This window comes from Haliotis rubra, unplaced genomic scaffold, assembly GCF_003918875.1.
Source record: "Haliotis rubra isolate DU_JTF1 unplaced genomic scaffold, ASM391887v1 Scf1520, whole genome shotgun sequence".
NCBI lineage: Eukaryota > Metazoa > Mollusca > Gastropoda > Lepetellida > Haliotidae > Haliotis > Haliotis rubra.
Genome location: NW_025765471.1, coordinates 97,977 through 119,682, shown reverse-complemented (window position 1 = coordinate 119,682; position 21,706 = coordinate 97,977). Strand labels below are relative to the sequence as shown.

Below are 21,706 nucleotides of genomic sequence, written 5' to 3'. Positions count from 1 at the left end.
AATGTGGATTTCTTTTGAGACTGTAGCACAGCCTACTTGTAACTTTGAACACTGTATGTTCATCTGCACTAATTTTTACTTGTAAAGGCTTTGAATTTTCATGAATTAAACCACTTATAGAAAACTTGCGACATATTGCATTCTGTACTGACCTTGACCGTATGCGAGTACCTTGGGACCTAGACTCCATTTCAGAACTCACATAAATTATGTTTCACCAATACTCAAGCTATCACGAACACAACACAAGCTGTTCCTACCTAACTCTCAAGGATTAAATGTGCGAGAAGAAAGATAAAAAGTCTGCAACTTGAATGATAAGCATCCACTTGAGGAGGAAATCAATTGAAGTGATGAAGCTCAAATTCCAGCTTAAGTTTAACCACTCCTGTTTGACAACCTGTGTACAACTCCAAATATAGAGGAACCCCTAATATAGAGGGATACTTAAAATAGAGGAATCCTTAAAATAGAGGAATCCTTAATATAGAGGAATGACAGGTCAGTGCCGGGGGTTCTAACTGTCCACTAATTCTGTGAAAACGGCCTACCCGTCTCTCTGTCTTCAATGACTGACTTGAGTATAGTGATAGCCTCATCCACATGGAAGCCGTGGAGATCCAAGGTCCCGTGCTGCATCAGGAAGGATGACCTGGAGAAACAAAGCAACACCTCACACAGTGCCAGGCAGTGGTATAATAATGTCTGAATGTGCTATGTTGTGAACTACTATTGGACTACATTTCTTGGAAAAGGTAACCAAGTGATTTTGTACGTTTCACTTTTAATTCCAGAATATTCCAACAAATGACACTATGTTTACATCAGTGTCTGTATTGAAGTCAGTATCCTGTGTTACCTGTGTTCCATGATCTTCTGAGAGGCCCTCATGTTGGCTTCCTTTAGTTTGCGTGTGTGCAGATGGCCCTGCAATACAAAGTGGCAACTGATCAAAGGGAGCTTAGTCACTACAGACTAGTCTATGACCTTTAGATTATTTCATTCCAATCGGCAGTTTGTAAAACAGAATTCTCCCCAAGTGATACACCATTGTTATCCAGCATACCTGTTGTGAATAGAATGAGGCCACATCTTTCATGCAGCGCCTGAAGGCCTCCTGAGCTTTCTGGAAGCACTCGTTTCTCATGTTGTGGTGAATGTTGGCCTCCCCGCGGATGTTGTCGTAGTCCATGTTTTCAGCTGCGTCCAGGTACTCCAACGTCCCTGTCTCCTGTTGCAGCCATGACTGGTCAACCTGGGGATGATTATCCTTATGATGATATCTGCCACAACATCATCTGTATTCAGTAATTGTGTGTGTCTCTCCTATATTAACGTTGTGGAGCAAAGCTGGTAGTTATCACAAGCGTGATGGCTTCAGTTCGTATAAGTAGGTAAGTGAGCTGAATGTATGGGAGGGTGGAAGATAGGGGACCTTGTCCTTGTATTTGCATCAAAGAATGTTGTATTTCAGTAAAAACTTACTCACTGCAATTCTGACAATCATAAATGATTTTGGATAAAAGACACAAACCAGATCTTGTAGACTCTTCATCTTGGCACTTTCTGTATGGTCATCTTGCCCAATGTGTTGGGAAAATGCCCTCTGTGGTGACCGGGTCTTGCCCACTGCCCCACGTAGGACATCCACCGTCTCCTCCAGACTGAACCTGTCAGGGCACACACAGCAACTATTACCTTCACATATCATGACATATGTCTTCAGACTGAACCTGTCAGGGCACACACAGCAACTATTACCTTCACATATCATGACATATGTCTTCAGACTGAACCTGTCAGGGCACACACAGCAACTATTACCTTCACATATCATGACATATGTCTTCAGACTGAACCTGTCAGGGCACAAACAGCAACTATTACCTTCACATATCATGACATATGTCTTCAGACTGAACCTGTCAGGGCACACACAGCAACTATTACCTTCACATATCATGACATATGTCTTCAGGCTGAACCTGTCAGGGCACACACAGCAACTATTACCTTCACATATCATGACATATGTCTTCAGACTGAACCTGTCAGGGCACACACAGCAACTATTACCTTCACATATCATGACATATGTCTTCAGACTGAACCTGTCAGGGCACACACAGCAACTATTACCTTCACATATCATGACATATGTCTTCAGACTGAACCTGTCAGGGCACACACAGCAACTATTACCTTCACATATCATGACATATGTCTTCACACTGAACCTGTCAGGGCACACACAGCAACTATTACCTTCACATATCATGACATATGTCTTCAGACTGACAAGCAACCACACAAAGCTTTGGTCCTTGTTGAAAGATGCAGATACCAGGAATATAAATGAGTTCAGAAACCGCATAAGCTGAAACCACCAGACACATTTTCTTGCTCTTAATGCAAAATATTTCAAACGGTCAGGAGACTGTTGGTATTCTAAGTGGCTAATGGTCATCACTTACCCATTCGCTTCAAATATTTCCTCGAGGAAGTTCTCATCTACTCCAGGGAACTGGTTATAGAGCTTCTGTCTCTTCAGCTTGGTGGCGATGGCTATCCTGTCGCCTGTTGCATCCAGCACCCTCATCTGCAAACACAGTTGTGTTGTAACAGCCATGTGGTTGATTCATTGCAAATGTCCAGCTGAGAAAGTCATGTACCGGTACTAAAGATTCATCCTTGAGAATAAAGTGTATGTATATCTCCATACTGTTGACCTTCCTACAGTCTCACCCACTACAGCAGTCCCCCTTGTTGTTGACCCTCCTACAGTCTCACCCGCTACAGCAGACCTCACTTGTTGTTGACCCTCCTACAGTCTCACCTGTTACAGCAGACCCTCCTTGTTGTTGACCCTCCTACAGTCTAACCTGTTACAGCAGTCCCCCCTTGTTGTTGACCCTCCTACAGTCTCACCTGTTACAGCAGTCCCCCCTTGTTGTTGACCCTCCTACAGTCTCACCTGTTACAGCAGTCCCCCCTTGTTGTTGACCTTCCTACAGTCTCACCTGTTACAGCAGTCCCCCCTTGCTCTTGACCCTCCTACAGTCTCACCCACTACAGCAGCCCCCCATGTTGTTGACCCTCCTACAGTCCCACCTGTTACAGCAGACCCCCCTTGTTGTTGACCCTCCTACAGTCCCACCTGTTACAGCAGTCCCCCCTTGCTCTTGACCCTCCTACAGTCTCACCCACTACAGCAGTCCCCCATGTTGTTGACCCTCCTACAGTCTCACCTGTTACAGCAGACCCCCCTTGTTGTTGACCCTCCTACAGTCTCACCTGTTACAGCAGACCCCCCTTGTTGTTGACCCTCCTACAGTCTCACCTGTTACAGCAGACCCCCCTTGTTGTTGACCCTCCTACAGTCTCACCTGTTACAGCAGACCCCCCTTTGTTGTTGACCCTCCTACAGTCTCACCTGTTACAGCAGACCCCCTTGTTGTTGACCCTCCTACAGTCTCACCTGTTACAGCAGACCCCCTTGTTGTTGACCCTCCTACAGTCTAACCTGTTACAGCAGTCCCCTTGTTGTTGACCCTCCTACAGTCTCACCTGTTACAGCAGTCCCCCCTTGTTGTTGACCCTCCTACAGTCTCACCTGTTACAGCAGACCCCCCTTGTTGTTGACCCTCCTACAGTCTCACCTGTTACAGCAGACCCCCCTTGTTGTTGACCCTCCTACAGTCTAACCTGTTACAGCAGTCCCCCTTGTTGTTGACCCTCCTACAGTCTCACCTGTTACAGCAGACCCCACTGTTGTTGACCCTCCTACAGTCTCACCTGTTACAGCAGACCCCCCTTGTTGTTGACCCTCCTACAGTCTAACCTGTTACATCAGACCCCCCTTGTTGTTGACCCTCCTACAATCTCACCTGTTACAGCAGTCCCCCTTTGTTGTTGACCCTCCTACAGTCTAACCTGTTACAGCAGACCCCCCTTGTTGTTGACCCTCCTACAGTCTCACCCGCTACATCAGACCCCCCTTGTTGTTGACCCTCCTACAATCTCACCTGCTCCTCACGCCTCTGCTGGTTGGCTTGCTCCTCTTTCATGATGTCTAAGAGGTTGTATGTAGGCTTTGTCCGCTTCCTGCTGAACATGTGAGTGCTGCTCCCCTGCTGCCAGAGGCCTTGGGACTGTGACGCTAGTGCTGACTTGGTGTTCTTCAGGGTAGAGCTGGATGTCTCCTTCCCCTGATGTGGGCCTTGGTTTTCTTCATATTGTAATTTCCTGGCGAGAGCTTCATCTGATTCACAAACACTCATCAGTCAGTAACTGGCCGTGTTGGATACATACTGTTTACACATGGCACTCAATTATACAAGAAACTCTGGTTTGTTGACCCTGTTAAGACAGCAGCATTAGGTACAGAGCATCCACTAATTTGAAACTCATATCTGATCTAAAATGCAACTTGTGATGTTAGTGTAAACAAACACCATGTGACAGTCCTGTCCAAAACATGCACTCTTCAGTCATTGTAGAATGAGCGGTGTTGACCATAACTTCATCTATAAAAGGATGAAACTTTCACACACTGACCCTGACGAAGCTGTTTCTCTCGTGCCCTCTCTTCACTCTGTCTCCTCAACTCATCTTGTTTTCTAAATTCCTCGGTCTGCTGCTGGATGCGAGCTCCTCGGGATGCTGGCCTCCTGTGCAGGTTTTCAAACAAGCGCTTGGCTGTCCGCATGTCCAGGGTAACCTCGAACAACTCGCACCCTGCAACTCACACACATCCATGCTGGTGCCACAAATAATGTCATACCCCAACAAGAGTATATATATATATTCAATACAATACTGTAAATCACGAAATTTTGCGTTATGAAATTTTTGCGAGTACCGACCAACAGACGTTTTTGCGTCATGATATTTTTGTGACTTGCCTAATTCTCAAACCTAGATTGCAACCGAAAGTTCTAACTAATGTAAATCCAATCACATATTAAAGGTTGCCGCTAATTTTGAACTGAGCTCAGTAGAGTACTTCCGTGTGTACGCAATCAGTGGTGTTTTCCTACAATCAACACACACTACAGAGGCCAGATAAGCTTAAAACAATTAAATAAAGGGATTATATTAATTGTTGACAATGACATCACCAAAGCTGTTAATCTCCGGAAAAGTGTGATGAAACCTATCCACGCCAGTTGGATGGTGTCGTCCTATCAAACGGTCTTTAAAGAAACAGAATGTGTGTTGAGTGGTTGGCGCCTGTCTGGACTATTGATTGAGTAACTTTTGTTCGAGTATCCCTTGTTTGACATGTGAGTACTAGTAATGGTAGTAATTAGTCTTCCCTCAAGTGGTTGTCATTGCATAATTAATGTATTGTCTAGATCTGTTGTTGATTATATGGACTGGTGAATAATAAATTGCGTCATGATATTTTTGCGAACTCAAGTCATTTGCAATTTTCGTAAAAAAATATCATGCTCGCAAAAATTTCGTGGGTTTACAGTATGTGTAACTCAAGGTCACCTCCAGAATTCAAGATTGTATGAAAATATCTTCAAATCATTCTTGAAAGCCGTTTCAGTGAGAGAACAGATTCAACATTTATAATTCCACAGTATTCTATTATTCACTCTGATTCCGTATGTCACCTCTTAGACATGACCAATTTGTTATTTTGGATTTGATAAAAACATTGAGTAGTGACAAGAAGCCAATCGCTGAATACAGTATGTAGTTTACATACCAGTAAGGCTTGACTGTACAGGCCCAAACAGCTCCTCTAAATCTCTAACCAGCTCCTCTGGGACTGGCAGCGTTACATGGGCATCATCCTCCAGCATACACCGGTCTTCCTCAGCCCAGTCCTCCACCACTCCCCAGTCACCCTTGACATCAGTGTCCTGACTCCCAGGCTTACTGGAGCTGCCATAGACATCCGATAACACAGAGCTGCTAGTCTGTATAATATCACTGAGCACACTGTCATTGGTCAGGCTTGACTCACTCTGGCTGAAGCTCCGCAGACGCATCATGCTATGGCTCTCCATCCTCTGAAGGCGCTGGTACCCTGTCCTGATGACTTTGTCTTGAACTTCATCATTGCTGGCCAAACTGTTAGCATCAATGGCCTTCTGACAAAAATCAAAAAGTGACAAGGGACATTTTGTGGGTGGAGACTGCTTAGCATGCTTAACAGTCTTGTCCGGGGTTTTCTGCTTCATCTGACTGGAGATTTCCTCTTTGTCCACTGATGAAAATGGCACTGTTTCTCCCCAGTCCAGAAGTAGATTAACTGTCCACTCAATATTGCCCTGACATATATCCAGGGCATCCCGCAGGTGATTCTCCTCTGCCCCGGGGAATGCTTTCACAAGGAACTCAACATCAGCTGGTACTTGTAAGTCCAATTCGTCTGTCATACAGCCTTTGTCCAAAGTTACACTGTAATGTTTTCTTTGTTCTTCTGGACTTTGCGATTTAGTTTTCATTCTCTGAGTCTTTTCAAAATTGATGTCTCTTGATTTTCCCAGCAAGACAGTATACTGCTCTGAATCTTTAATCTGGTGTAATGGTTTGTTGCAGTTAATATGTTTCATGAATGCAAAGTCCCTTGAGCTTGTAAATGAATAAAAGGATCTGCATGCAACTTTCCTGCTCTTAGGTAATGCACTCCGCAGTTCACTGACCTTGGAATCTGAGGACTGTGCCATTGTAGTGAGACCAAAGGAACTCCAATTTTCAGTCTGAAATTTCTGTTTAGCATCATTATCTAAAAACGGAAGAACATTTCCCTGTTTCTTCCTCTGAGTTTTTGATTTCTTTGGAAGGGATTTCTGGAGAACAGCATCTTCCTGAGGCTTCTTGATATCCAGGTCATCAATAGTCACAGCGTTATTTACTTCTAAGGTTTTACTCATGTCCAGATGAGGAGAGATAATATCACCTTCAACAGTTTCATAATTCTTTTTACCAAGGTCACCACTCCCATTACTACTATTATTTTCAAAAATAACCTTTTCATTAGACGTTTTACGACTGGATACTTCGCTTCTAGTAATATTGACATTATCAGTATTAGTTTCTTCAGGTTTGACAATAAAAGATTCTTCACTTGGTTCACATGAAAAATAAACTCCAGTTTCATTTGAAGTATCATTATCGTCTTGAGTTTGTTTTCCCTGACACTGAGAATCCTTCTGGATGTCATGTCTACATTTGTCACTGACAGGGAGCTGGAGGTCGTCTTGCCCTAATTCCCTTTCAGTGGCCACAGATATATCCAACTCTCTATCATCTCCTTCTCTGGAATCTGCTGACAAGCTCAGGAAGGAATCATCATGTTTTTCTTCCTTACTAACATCTTCTTCCTCTTGCTTTACTTCCCTTTCAGTGGCCACAGATGTATTCAACTCTCTATCATCTCCTTCTCTGGGACTTACTGACAAGCTCAGGAAGGAATCATCATGTTTTTCTTCCTTTCTAACATCTTCTTCCTCTTGCTTTACTTCCCTTTCAGTGGCCACAGATATATCCAACTCCCTATCATCTCCTTCTCTGGGACTTGCTGACAAGCTTAAGAAGGAATCATCATGTTCTTCTTCCTTACTAACATCTTCTTCCTCTTGCTTTACTTCCCTTTCAGTGGCCACAGATATATCCAACTCTCTATCATCTCCTTCTCTGGGACTTGCTGACAAGCTCAGGAAGGAATCATCATGTTTTTCGTCCTTACTGATATCTGGGCGGTCACATGTCAACATATTTTCTGAGCCAGTTTCACTGCCTATACTCTCAGCTTCGTCTGAATCAAATGATTCAAAAGCTTCTTTTGAATCGTCAGATGTATCTCCTGTGTCCTCACTTGGGTCAAACCACTGGCCAGCAGTGTCCGTCAAGGAAGCAGGAACATTCTCATCACCTTTGTTTTGACCCTGACATTCAGATGTTGACCCCTTCTCTTTGACCTCAGCATCTCTCACTATATCTCTTGCCGTCACTTCATCAACCTCTGTGATTGGTTCTTGATTCACAGCCCTTAATCCTTCAGCAGTTTCATCTTGAAATGCATCTGCAGTTGCTTCTGCTTTGCTTCTTCCATCAGCTGTACTGACAGTGTTGCAAGAGTTGTGTTGTTCTCCCTGTGGATTTGATACTTCACAAGCAGCTTGGCCATCTACTGCTTCGTATTCATCTACCTCTTTTCCATCCCTTTGAAAGCCTTCCATTGAAATAAACTGTGTTTGTTGTTCAGATGTTTCAGTTTTGGGCATGTGGTCCTTTTCCTTCTCAAGGGAGGAATCACTTTGGTCAGAATTTTCCTTGTGGTTTGGCCTTGTTCTCCTCAGATGATATCTCCTTGGTTTAGGTGCAGTGTCAAGCTGCGACCAAGGTTTAATGTCACAATTTTCATTTTCATCAACATCTTGTGGTGTCATCTTTGTCTCAGTAACACCTTCTCCACCAGCACTTTCCCTAGGCACCGTTACAACACATTCAGGCATGTCATTCAACTGTTTCTTCAGACTGTCACAGCTACTAAGTTTACAGCCCTCATTCTGAATGTCTTCAACAACCATGGCAATTGGGTTTTCCCTTTCAGGAGGGACAGAAGATTTAGTTTTCCTGTTCTCCACCTTCTCATTGAGCCAGACTTGAATGTCCTGCTTCTCTGACTCTGACAATGGACTCATGAACAGCAATGCCTGTATCTCCTCCTCCCTGACCCTCCACTCACTGTCTTCTATCTCACCCTCACCACAGCTCTGAAGAATCTCCTCCATTGTCTGCATCACTTCCGACTTGGATGAACTGGCTTTTCTCTTTTTCCTTTTCCTCTTTTTAGGAGAACTCAGTGCACTTCCACTTTCTTTGACCTGCTTGTTTGTCAATGGCGTCTTGATGTTCAGGTTCAACTTGAGCACGCTTGGTGTCCCCGGCACTTGGCCCTGTTTTACTGGAATGGGTGTCAGGCCTGCAGCTGGTTTCACCAAGACCTTCCTGACATCATCTTGTTCTTCCTCTGAAGACAGATCATACTGGACCAGCCGAACATTGGTTTTTACATCTTCCTTCAGGGACTTAATAGGAGACACATCTCTTGCATCTGATGATTCTTTAATGCTGCAAGGAAATTAGCAGACAAACTAAAACATTGGGGTCCTTTTGAAGGAGGAAGTGTCTTGGGGAAGAGATTCTATCAACACTTATCATTGTAACATTTGCTAGTCATTGTATTACAGACAAGGGTGGGCTAGTTAATGATTGTCACCACTACTCCAGTTATATCCCATAATGTAATTTTTAAGATGAATTAATATTTTATACATATCCTGACTCATGCTTATTTGCTTTCTCATCCTCTCTTCTGAACGGTCAAGTGGAAACTTGAATCCCTTCAATTCCCTTGAAGCGAACGTACAATCACTCACCCTCAATTACCTCCCTTTTCCCGCCAAAACTGGCACCTGACCTGCCATGCTTTGCTCCTCACTCTCTCCGATATAAGCCCTACGCAGGTTTACAGGGAAACCTGTGTTGTGAGGGGACGGTTGGGAGGGCTTCATCTCATGAGTCAGGATAAGTATAAAAATGTAATTTTCTGAGAAAAATTGATATTTTATACTTATCCTGACTCATGCTTTTTTGCTTGTCTTCTTCTTCTTTGCGAACACAGTGGAACACTTGTATCTCCCAATTGAAGTTCCCTTCAATGTAAAATCACTAATTAGTACTCACCATGAGTTATCTTTCCCCTCGCAAGCTCGGGAACGAGGGCGCCACCTCCCACCATGTGCCTCACTCTCTCCTTATGTAGCGAGCCCAACACTTGAATTTACAGGGAAATCCAAAGTGTTATGTGGGGAGGACGGGAGGGCTTACCTCATGAGTCAGGATAAGTATAAAATATCAATTTTACTCAGAAAATTACATATTTTTCCTTTTCCTGACTCATGCTTTTGCTTGTAGAACCGAATGGCTATGGAGGTGGGAATATATAATACTTTGGATTTGGATAATTAGTGATTTGAATTGTAATGACTGTAATAACCCTATGGGAACTTCATAAAGGCACTGAACTGATGAATTCCTGCTGTTAACTTATCAGCTGCCATATATGGGTTATTACAATATAACTATTACAATATACTTATTATGATAAAGTATATACAACATTAGTACAAAGCTTAAGACTAGTAGACTTAAGTTGTTAATGTGATAGCATAAACTCCTTGAGTTTATAGTTAAATATACTTTTATGCAGTAACCAAAGTACTAAGCTTAAGATATGCATAAACTTAAGCTATATGAGTATAGTACTGAGCTTAAGATATAATTTAACTTAAGCTATATAATAGCAAAAACTCCTTAGAGTTTGTTAGCTAATATATATATAAATTGTGACTATATTACTGAGCTTAAGATATGATGAAACTTAAGCTAAATATAGTAGCAAAACTTCTAGAGTTGTTAGTTAATATATTGTATGATATAATAACCATAGTACTGAGCTTATGATAATAGATTGAACTTAAGCAAAATATATATATAGCATGTAGCTATTTAGTACTGATATCAGATAAGTATAAATCTGTAAGATTGACTTATCTTCTCCGAGGAACAGTCAACTGTTGAGCGAGGACCATGGGACCGAAATGGTGGATACCTGAGACGTCCTTGGTGGTAATATCTCTCAGATAGTGGTTGGCAAACACCATATCGGATCTCCAGAAACAGCCCTCCATTATGGTATTTAAAGAGCAGTTGCCATGTAGAGCAAATGTTCATGCTAACGCTCTAATTTCATGGGGATTAGATGCTCTTGGAGGGTCGAGTCCTGCAGCCTTGTAGGCACGTAGTATGACAGTTCTGATCCTCTGTTTGGATCGGTGGAGATATATTTTCAGTGCTCTTACTGGGCATAGTGATAGATCCATCGTATCATGAGGTCCAAGAATGGATGAGAGAGCTGGGACGTGGAATAATCTGTCTGGTTGACCTGGCAATTGGTTCTTAGCTATAAAATCCCAGCGTAGTCCCAGATGTGCGATGTTATGAATATCATCAAAGCGTGTTCTCTCGTAATCCAAAGCGTGAATCTCCGACATCCTGGCAGCCGTAGCTAGCGCTAACAGGAACAAAGTTTTCTGGGTCAGTGATTCAAACGATGTAGATTCTAACGGTTCATAAGCCTCACTTGTGAGGTGTTGGAGCACTATATTTAGATCCCAAGCTGGAGCTTGAAACTTCCGCTTGTGATCCTCCTATCGGAATGCTCGTAGCAAAGCGAGTAACTCTGGGGTCTTTGTTAACTTGACGCCCGTTCTCATAGTTATGACAGAGCTTAATGCTGCAAGATAAGTGGACAAAGTTGAGCCTTTTAGATTCTTAGTTTGTCGTAGATAACATAAGTAGTCCGCCACTTGAGGATGAGTAGCATATCTGGCTGTAAATCCTTTCTTTGCAGCATAATTGGCAAAACTGTGCCATTTGTCATCGTATAAGTTGCGAGTTGAATTACGCAGTGCAAGCGTGACTGCTTTTGCCGCTCTGGCTGAATAACTTCTCTTATTCAGACATGCCTTGATACAATCCATACGTGAAGTTGGAATACTTCTGGTTTTCCGTGCACTTGTTTGGTGTGCGGATGTATCAATAGATTCGAGCGTTCTGGAAGTTGTAGAATTGGTTGACCGATTTCTTGAATAAGATTTGGAAACCACGTTCTCGCTGGCCAGTATGGCGCGACCAAAATCAGATGGAGGCTCTGCGTTTGACTGATTTTCCGTAAGACTTGTGGGATTAACGCTGGTGGCGGGAAAGCGTACGCGTTGAGTCCCTCCCACGATATGCTTAGTGCGTCCGTTGCCCATGCTAGTGGGTCTGGAACTGGCGATACTGAATGTTGTCAGTTGTTTGTTGAATCGAGTGGCGAATAGGTCTACTAGTGGAGATCCTATTTCCATGATTATTTGAGTGAATATCTCTGTGTGGAGCATCCATTCTGTCGGGCGACGTAGGTGTGGCGAGAGAGCGTCTGCTAATACATTCTTTGCTCCTGGAATGTGGCAAGCTCTGACATGTATGTTTAGATTGTCGATTAGCTCGAATAGTCGGAAACAAAGGGACAGTAGGTTCGGTGACCTTGTTGAGCCCTGTTTGTTCACATAAAACGCCACTGTCGAATTGTCTGTGTGAATCATCAACTGAGCGTTCTGTAGTAGGTTGCTCCAGTGACTTATGGCGTTTATGACTGCTTGCATCTCTAGCAGATTTATGTGATATTTGCTCTCTTGATTGCTCCATAGGCCTGACGCTGTCTTGTAGGCGGTGTGGGCTCCCCAACCTTGTAGTGACGCTGCGTCACGAGAGATGTGTTTCGATTCGGCTCTAATAAGGAGACGCCTACGCAAACATTCAATCTCTTGGTCCACCAGAGTAGATGAGGTTTGACGTGATCTGGTAGACTGAACGGTAGAGGGTCCTCTAGATGCGCATTGATGAGGACTTGTAACGGACGTAATTGAAGCCTGCTTCTGACTGTCAAGTCTTGGGCTGATGTGAGTAGTTCCAATAGGATCTGCCACTGTCGTAGTGGTAGCGGAGAGAGTAAGGCTTGTGGGATTAACTGTTGGATCTTGATCCATCTGTCCTCCGGGACTACTATACGATTCTGGAAATCGTATACCTAGAAATTGCAGATCTTGCGTTGGTTCTAGGTCCGACTTGAGTAGATTTACTAACCATCCTAGTTGTGTTAGTAACTTGATTATAAAGTTCAGCTGTAGTCTGAGACGCTGTGGATCTGGATCCACTTGTATCCTGTCGTCTAGGTAAAATGCGCTGCGAAGACCTTGACGATGTAGGTATGCGACAATAGGCTTCGTCACTCTTGTGAATACCCAAGGGGCCGATGAGATTCCGAAGGGAAGTACTTTCCATTGGTAGTGTTTCCCGTCTAGGATAAATCTTATATATTTCCTTGAATTGGGATGAATCGGAATGTGTAGATATGCATCTTGTAAATCTATGCTGGCCATGTAATCTTTGGGACGAATTAAGTGCCGAAGTTGCGGTAAGTGTATCATGCGGAACGCTGGCGGTTTGCTTAGATAGTCTTTGTTGAAGATGCTCATGTTGTATATGAGATGAAACTTTTCCTTGGAATTTTTCTTGGGCACTAGGAAAACTGGGGAGTAGAAACCTGGTACGATGTTTCGCTGATCCAGAACTTCTAAGGCCTGTTTGCTTAGCAGAGTGGCTACTGTTTCTCTTAACATAGGTAGTTGTGCCGGTTGAAAGTCGAACCTTGGAGGGGTGACTGTTAACGGAGGTGTGGCCTTGAGTTGTATTTGATATCCGTGCTGTAGGATGTTGGATACATAAGTTTCTTGTAGTAGTCCCCAGTTTTCCCAGTGCAGCTGAAGGCGTCCACCCACTTGAGACGGTTGTACTGGAACGGCTGGGGTGGAAGACTCCAGTCGTTCCGAACCTGAATTTCATCGTCTAAATCCTTGGGAACCTCTGGATGATCTGCCTCTTGCTGATCCTCCTCTGAAATTGCTGTATGGGCGACGAAAAGATTCCCTGGGACCTTTTGCTGTAGCCAATTTCTTGTCCCGTGCTTTCTGTAGTCCAGAGAATTTAGACTTGCCAGCGTATCTCAAGGATGATTGTTTAATGGCGTTAAGCTAACGTATCCATGGACTTGGTCATAAGCACCTCTCTAGAGTCCTTAGACACCTCTTTGGAGACCTTGTCTATGTTACCACCAAAGAGTAGGGGCGATGACCATGGGGCAGCGTAGAGTGATTCCGTAAATTGATTATCCCAATTGCAGGAGGCTAGTAGACCCTGACGACGAGCCATGGTAGTAGCTTCAGTAAGCGCTGACAAGTGATCTGTAAGGAACTGATGGTCTCTTTTCTGCATGAGTAGAGCCGAGTAGATCATTCTATCTTCCTCCTCTGTAGAATCTTTGAACTTGGTGATGAGAGTTTCATTAACCGTTCTAGATCTATTCAATCCAAAAAACATTCTCCTAGAAATGGTATCCAACTGGGCTAGTTTGCGATCGTCTATTCTGTAATTTCTGGACTTGGCATCACTGATTAACTTAAAGATGTCATCAATCTCTTGGGCCTTGAAAAAGGAGTCCATATTGTGACCTGCAAATTTCTTGGCGTTGAAAACCGGAAAATGTGTTGATTGAAATTTCGTAGATTTGGTAAAGGCTGTATCCAGTTTAGCTGGAACCGCTGCTATCGGGTCAATAGGAGGTAAGGTGATAGTGTCCGCATCATCTTCCTTCATCAAATAAGTATGAGCTGAGTTCTCGTTCTTAGACGGGGAAGCAAGTTCTAATCCATTCACCATCCAGTATCTAATTTCTGCATCTGAGAATACGATACCTTCTTCCTCTTCTGACGTAGGATCACATGTAATAGAGTGAGGTGGAGTCCTAGATCTGTAAGAAGATCGACGAGAAGATTGTGGTGAACGGACTGACAAGTGGCTAGTATAGGGAGACCTTGGAGGAGACTTCCTCGGCGAACGCTTGTGGCTTCGTGAAGCTCTCGATGAATCCCTTCTAGATCTTCTGGGTGAAGATGACTTGGAGCCACTTAACCTTCGTGAAGGCCTTCGGGAAGGTATCAAGTCAGAGTCCGAATCATATATGAGAGCCTGCTTCGCGAACGACCTCTGTGTTCTACAGGGTGTGAGCTCGGTGAAGCACTCCTCCTCCGCGAAGCCCTTCGCAACTGGTGAGGCTCTGGATCCTTCGTGGAGGCGGCCTGGGACGTCCTTGCGAAGGCTTCGCTACGGGCTGGGTTGCCCTTCTTCTGCAAGTTTGTGGGCTCTAGGGCCCTACGCGAAGTCAAGGCGGGCTCTGGGGCCCTGTATGACTTATTATGGGTTGGGCTCTGGGGCCCGCTGCTCTGAGGCCTCTGTAAACCGTATCGGTCTTCCATCAACTTCATGATTTGGTTAACCAGGTCTGCGCTGGCGTTGAGGGTGTCCTCTCTGTGATAGTGACGGGACCCTCAGTTATAATCTCAGGCGTCAGCGTAGGCATCTCTGGTTGCGTGTTGATCTGCGCTGAAGTGACGGTAGCCGATACTGGTCGCTTCTTATGACGTACATCTGGAAAGATAATCGGAATGTCATCATCAGATAAACACAATTCTGAAACAGGTAAAATGTCAGAAGCAAAGTTTTTAGTAGCCTTCGTGGATTTCCCTTTTGACGAAGCTGTAGACCTGGGGGTTTGGAGCGTACGTTGAGACGACGTGGAAGCTCTACTAGTCTTAGACTGTGATGATGGAACGTCCTGGGATGCAGGTCGCTTCTTGGATATAGCGGACTGCGTCCCACGCTTATCCCCCAAAGGTAACTCAGGCGGAACACCAGACGGTAGAGGGTCGTCCGCCAACAGTTGACAGGGTATATCTGACTCTGAACTATTAGCCATGACTGAAGCTTGTTTCCGAGATCTATCTGCCTTCCGTCTCAAGACGGAATATAAATATTTATCAAAGGCAGAATTAGACAAATTAATACATAATTTGCAGCGTGAAACAATAGAGCATGGAGTTATGCAACTAGGGCATATTAAATGCGGATCGGCAGCAGAGTAACGTAATTTACAAACAGTGCAGATTTTCATTAACGCAAACTGCTGAGCAAACATGGCGAACCGTGAATAAAGCAGCAGAAACACGAATAATTATCAATGCATGTTGAATAAGGATACTAGTTACACCTCTATAGATGAATATAAGAGGTACCAAACTAAATATAAATAAAGGATATAGTGTGTAGGGAGACACAGGTGCTCTCACGTCCAGCTCACTGGGCGAAGAAGGAGAGAGTGAGGCACATGGTGGGAGGTGGCGCCCTCGTTCCCGCTCTTGCGAGGGGAAAGATAACTCATGGTGAGTACTAATTAGTGATTTTACATTGAAGGGAACTTCAATTGGGAGATACAAGTGTTCCACTGTGTTCGCAAAGAAGAAGAAGACAAGCAAAAAAGCATGAGTCAGGATAAGGAAAAATTATTAATTTTATCATAAATATTACACATTTTTCCTTATCCTGACTCATGCTTATTTGCTTACTGAATCCGACGGAATCGGTGGTGGGTCATCCACCTAACTGGACTCCCTGTATGATTGTATTCACGTCAGCGTTCGCTTGATATATATACCCCCTGGGAATTTTCTTCTTCTGCGGCTAACTTCAATATTTCTTGATGCTTGTCAGGGGACCACCTTCTTATACATTCGTATTAGAAGTAAACTTCTTAAGTTTTGTGGATTTAGTATACTAGACGCCTGGTTGTCTAGATATCTTTAACGACCCAATATGTTACGGTAAGAACTTTTTCCGAAACGGGAATCGCGACCCATCTGTTAAGGCAAGAACATTACCATAACTGAGTCTATGTATCACTCATGCGCTGACTTATCTTGTAAGTCAGGGGAACATGGACTCTCAGCCGGTGGTTACAAGCGTCAATGGAATCTGCGTGACAAGGGTGAGTTTCTTCAAAGTCTGGCCGGTACAGTGAGTTGTTGCGCTACGACTAAAGGGACGAACTGGTGTATCCTGATACGTCTTCTGTGGAGATGTCTCTCAGGTAGTGATTAGCGAAGACAGTGTCTGACTTCCAAAAGCAGCCTTCCATTATAGATGATATAGAGAAGTTTCCATGTAGGGCGAGTGTTGAGGCCAAAGCTCTAACTTCATGTGGGTTTGATGCTATTGGAAGCTCTAACCCTGCTGCTTTATAGGCTCTTAGGATCACTGCTCTGATCCAGAAGGAGATCGATGTACAGGATACTTCTACAGCCGTAGTGGTTGATAGCGGGATGAATAGACGCTTGAACTTCCTTCTTCTCGTAGCAGATTTCTGCAAGTAGATTCTCAGCGCTCTGACCGGGCATAAAGATAAATCTTGAGTGTCTTCTGGACCCAGGATGGTTGATAATGCCGGAACATAGAACTGGTGATCCGGTTGGCCCGGTAGCTGGTTCTTGTCTATAAAGTCCCATCTAAGTCCTAGATGGACTGCTTCCCTTCTTCCCGTGTCGAATCTCGTACAGTTGAAGTCAAGGGCGTGCATTTCTGACATCCGAGCAGCGGTAGTCAAGGCGAGGAGGAATATCGTCTTTTGAGTTAATAACTTAAATGTCGTCTGCGTCAGCATTCGTATACATGACTGATGAGGTGCTGCAACACTATGTTGAGGTCCCATGCTGGTGCTCTGAACTTCTGTTGTTGATCTTCCAACTTGAAAGATCTCAGCAGGGACACTAGATCAGGCACCTTGGTCAACTTCACCCCCTGTATTCATGGTGATGACCGAGCTGATTGCCGCAAGGTATGTAGACAGCGTAGAGCCCTCAGATGTCTGGTGGACCTCAGATGACTGACTGACTGAGTTTGGTTTTACGCCGCTTTTAGCAATATTCCAGCAACATCACGGCGGGGGACACCAGAAATGGGCTTCACACATTGTACCCATGTGGGGATTCGAACCCGTGCCTTCGGCGTAACGAGCGAACGCTTTAACCACTAGGCTACCCCACCGCCCCGGACCTCAGATGACACTAGTAGTCTGCTACTTGTGGATGTGTTGCCTTTCTGGCCGTGAACCCCTGTTGAAGAGCATACTGGTCAAAACTTCTCCACTTGTCATCATACAGGTTACGTGTAGATCTTGGTAGAGTAGTGGAGTAACCTCTAGTGGAGTAACCAAGCAGTACGTAATATGCTCCATACGTGTAACTGGAACGCTTCTGGGTTGACATAGTCTCGCTGGCCAATAAGGCGATACCAAAATCAGTTGTAGCAACCTCGTCTGGTTGATCTTGCGTAATACTTGAGGTAGCAGGATCGGTGGAGGGAAGGCGTAGGCCTTCATTCCCTCCCAGGATATGGCTAAGGCGTCGACAGCCCATGCCAGTGGGTCTGGCACTGGCGAGACGAATGTTGTCACCTGTTGGTTGAAACGGGTTACAAACAGGTCGATGAGGGGACGGCCTAGTTGAGTTGTTACCCACTGGAACGCTTCTGGATGTAACTTCCACTCTGTGGGAGATGGCCGTACTGGCCTGGATAGGGCGTCGGCTAGGACGTTCTTTGCCCCTGGGATATGGCAAGCCCTCATCTTCAGGTTGATTTTTCTGCGATGTCGAACAGCTGGAACGTCAGTTGAAGATCGTACTCTGGCTCTCTCAAATAGGTTCCGCCGCAAACATTTGATCCTACTGTCCACTAAAGCAGCTACTGCTTTAGATGTTGCGGGATGGCGAACTTCTGGACATCGTCTAGATGAGCTATCAGTTGCAATCTTCCTCTGCGTGTGAGAGCCTGCTCCGACGTCAGTACACCCAAGAGTCGCCTCCATGTTCTTAAGTCTAGTGGAGAATTGAGGGCGTCTGGTATGCACGACTGGATGCTGTGCCATAGGTCGTCTGGTACCACAGGATGCGGTTCTCTAACGTCATGCCCAGGAACTGTAGATCTTGGGTTGGCTCCAGCTCCGTCTTCTGATGATTCACCAGCCAGCCCATCTGTGTCAGCAGATTGATCATAAACTGCAGCTGTAGTCTGAGTTGATCTGCATCTTGATGTGCCTGGATGCCGTGGTCTAGGTAGAAGGCACTGCGTAGCCCCTTCTGATGGAGATAAGCGACAATCGGTTTGGTTATTGGCGTAAATAACCACGGGGCCGACGAAATTCCAAAGAGAAGGGCCTTCCACTGGTAGTGCCGCCCTTCGAACAGGAATCACAGGTACTTCCGTGATTCTGAGTGCATCGGGATATGTAGATAGGCATCTTGCAGATCTATGCTGGCCATGAAGTCGTTGGGTCGAATAAGATGTCTCAGCTGAGGTAGATGTAGCATCTTGAACTTCTCTGGTTTCAACAGGTAATCTCTGTTGAAGCTCTTCATGTTGAAGATAGTTGAAACTTCTCTTTGGATTTCTTTTTGGGTACCAGGAAAATTGGAAAGTAATACCCAGGCGTGAGTCTGCGTTGATCGACGACCATCTACCGCACCTTTCGTCAATAACATCTCGATAGCTTCGGTGAGCTTGTCTCGCTGCAGCTGTGGATACTTGAAGACCAACGGGTTGTTGGTCAATGGTGGCGTCAACTGCAACTGGATGCTGTAGCCCTCTCGTAATACTTCTATGACGTAGTCGTCCTGTAGTACTCTCCAATTCTCCCAGTATAGACCCAACCGTCCACCCACGGTGACGGTTGTACAGGAACGGCTGGGGGTGGAAGACGCCAGTCGTTCCAAACCTGATCTTTAATAACGGGACCTCCTGCTACCGCTGGAGGACCGCCCACGGCCGGAGTAACTTCTGGTATTACTTGGGCGACGAAAAGATCCTGAGTTGCCGCCACGTGTAGACGGGAACTTCTTCTCTTTGGACCTCTGTATACCTGAGAAGCGGGATCGTAGTTGACTGCGCTGAGTAGATTGACGCACCATGGTGTTCATCGTCTGGACCGACTTGATCAACATCAAGTCCTTGGAGTCTTGAGTTACTTCAAGCGACAACTACCGGATGCCGCCGCCAAACAGTGTAGGCGCTGCCCAAGGTTTTCGTAGTAAAGGCTTGGTCTAGACATCTGGCCATGTAGAGGAACTCAGCAGCCCCTGACAACGTAATAGTGTGATGCCTGCCGACGTAGAGGCCAAGTGATCGGATAAACTCCTGATCCTTGCGCTGTAACACTAGTGTAGACCGGATCATTCTTTCTTCTTCCGACTTAGGATGCTTGAAAGCACACATCAGCGCTTCGTTGATGGCTCTGGACCTTGCTAACCCGTAAAAAACCCTACGGGTTGTCATTTCAAGCTGCGGCAACTTCTTGTCTTCCACCTTGTAACTGTGAGACTTGGAAGTCATCTTCCTTCGTGCAGTACGTCTCGGCCGGATTGTAGTCTCTGGATGGAGACGATATCGAGAGACCATCAGCCACCCACGCCAGTACCTCTGCCTCAGTGAAGATGAAGTCATCATCTTCTGCAGGTTGTCCCCGCTCAGCTGCTAGGCTCTGACTAGAGATGTCTATGTTGACTGCTGACGACGTAGTAAAGGACCAGTCTGCGATGTCTGCCATCATCTCGCCCTCTGTTGTTCTCAGGAACCGTCTGCTTCTTTTCCCGCTCTGCTTCTTCTCCCTACGGGTGATGGTGTCAGCAAATTCTTCAACGTTGAGGACCTCTGCGTTCATAATCGGACACTGCTGCGGGATGAGTGCAACTGACTAGTCTGTCGACATCGCTGATGACGGAGCGTTTTCAAACGCCAAAGGGTTCTCAGCTGACGTCTGCTTCTGCTGCAACTGCTGCGGTAGACTGCCAACAGGAAGATGTAACGTCTTCGACGATCTCACAGCATCACTGCCAGGGGTAGACTGGGGCGATGACATCGGCGACGTCATACTTCTAATCTGTGCTGACAAGTTCTCAGCACTGGATACTCTCTGCGACGCTGCAAGGAAGACCTCAGGCTACAACACTGGAGGTCCCAAAGGACTGGAACCATCTACTTCAGCACCAGGCGCCCCAACATCTGTTGAAGGTCGTTGCATAGGGTTATGCAACGACCACCTCGAAGATCTTGTAGAGTGGGAAGATCTAGATGAATGCCTGGATGACGTGGACTGCTTCCCTGAAGAGGCCGTCCGGTGTTTCTTATGTTACGCCATCTCTGCCTGTGGGAACTTCCTTTTACTTACAGTACGTGGGGTAGACTTCTCCCCTACTGGCAACGTCGCAGACTTCGACTGGGATGACATCGTAGATCAGCAAAGCTCTCAAGATGTAGTCGCAGCAACTCACAGCACTCAAGACTGGTTGAATTTGACAACAGGTTGTATAACTTTAGGCTCAGATTTTTCAATCACATGTGAAAAATTTTATAAGTCAGATATTTCACAATTTAACAGATATATGAAGTCATCAATTCAATATATACACATGATTATACACAATAATCAAACATCAAGACCTATTCAACCCGTAAACCAGCCAAGAAGAACACCCAGGGTGTAAATCAAGCGTTGAGACGTGATGGACTGTTAACATATTTAGAAACACAATCCCGGCAGAATTTGTGCTATATATCCAAAATATTTGAAGTTATAAGCCGCAAAGGGACCCTGAAGTGACCGTCCAACCGTCCGCTTGGGCGATAGAGGAGAGAGTGAGGAGCAAGGCATGGCAGGTCACGTGCCAGTTTTGGCGGGAAAAGGGAAGTAATTCAGGGTGAGTGATTGTACGTTCGCTTCAAGGGAATTGAAGGGATTCAAGTTTCGACTTGACCGTTCGGAAGAGAGGATGAGAAAGCAAATAAGCATCAGAGGATAAGGACAAATTATCTGGTATATAACCCATCTAGGTTAGGTGTGTCTGATATAATGACCATGCTGACACAGCTGTAGGGAAGAAGCACCTCACCTGCTGTGTTGTGAGACCCTGGCCAGCAGGCCAGCTGCAGTAACATTCTGCTGGTATCGCTGGTTCATCTTCCGAATGGCATCCCTACCCACACCATGGCTGTTCCTCCTGGGGAGACAGGTCACTTTATCAACTCTGTGTTCATGTTGAATGTATTAATCTGACTTCCGTTAGAAAGGGAGTCCCTAAGGTTTCATATTCAATACACAAACATTTTTTTACGCCAGATGAAATGGCCCTTTAGT

General features: G+C 45.2%; 1 protein-coding gene across 1 annotated transcript in view; it reads right to left on the bottom strand.

Moving 5' to 3' along the window:
• Nucleotides 1-21,706, bottom strand: part of LOC124270515 — a 30,686-nt gene that overhangs the window by 4,745 nt on the left and 4,235 nt on the right. Inside the window, exons 6-14 of the mRNA XM_046705532.1 lie at nucleotides 21,462-21,569; nucleotides 5,720-9,096; nucleotides 4,558-4,737; nucleotides 4,026-4,261; nucleotides 2,475-2,599; nucleotides 1,535-1,670; nucleotides 1,067-1,255; nucleotides 860-927; nucleotides 552-652 (exon numbers count right to left, since the gene is read on the bottom strand). Coding sequence (XP_046561488.1) covers nucleotides 552-652; nucleotides 860-927; nucleotides 1,067-1,255; nucleotides 1,535-1,670; nucleotides 2,475-2,599; nucleotides 4,026-4,261; nucleotides 4,558-4,737; nucleotides 5,720-9,096; nucleotides 21,462-21,569 — 4,520 coding nt within the window. The remainder of the gene's footprint in view (nucleotides 1-551; nucleotides 653-859; nucleotides 928-1,066; nucleotides 1,256-1,534; nucleotides 1,671-2,474; nucleotides 2,600-4,025; nucleotides 4,262-4,557; nucleotides 4,738-5,719; nucleotides 9,097-21,461; nucleotides 21,570-21,706) is intronic.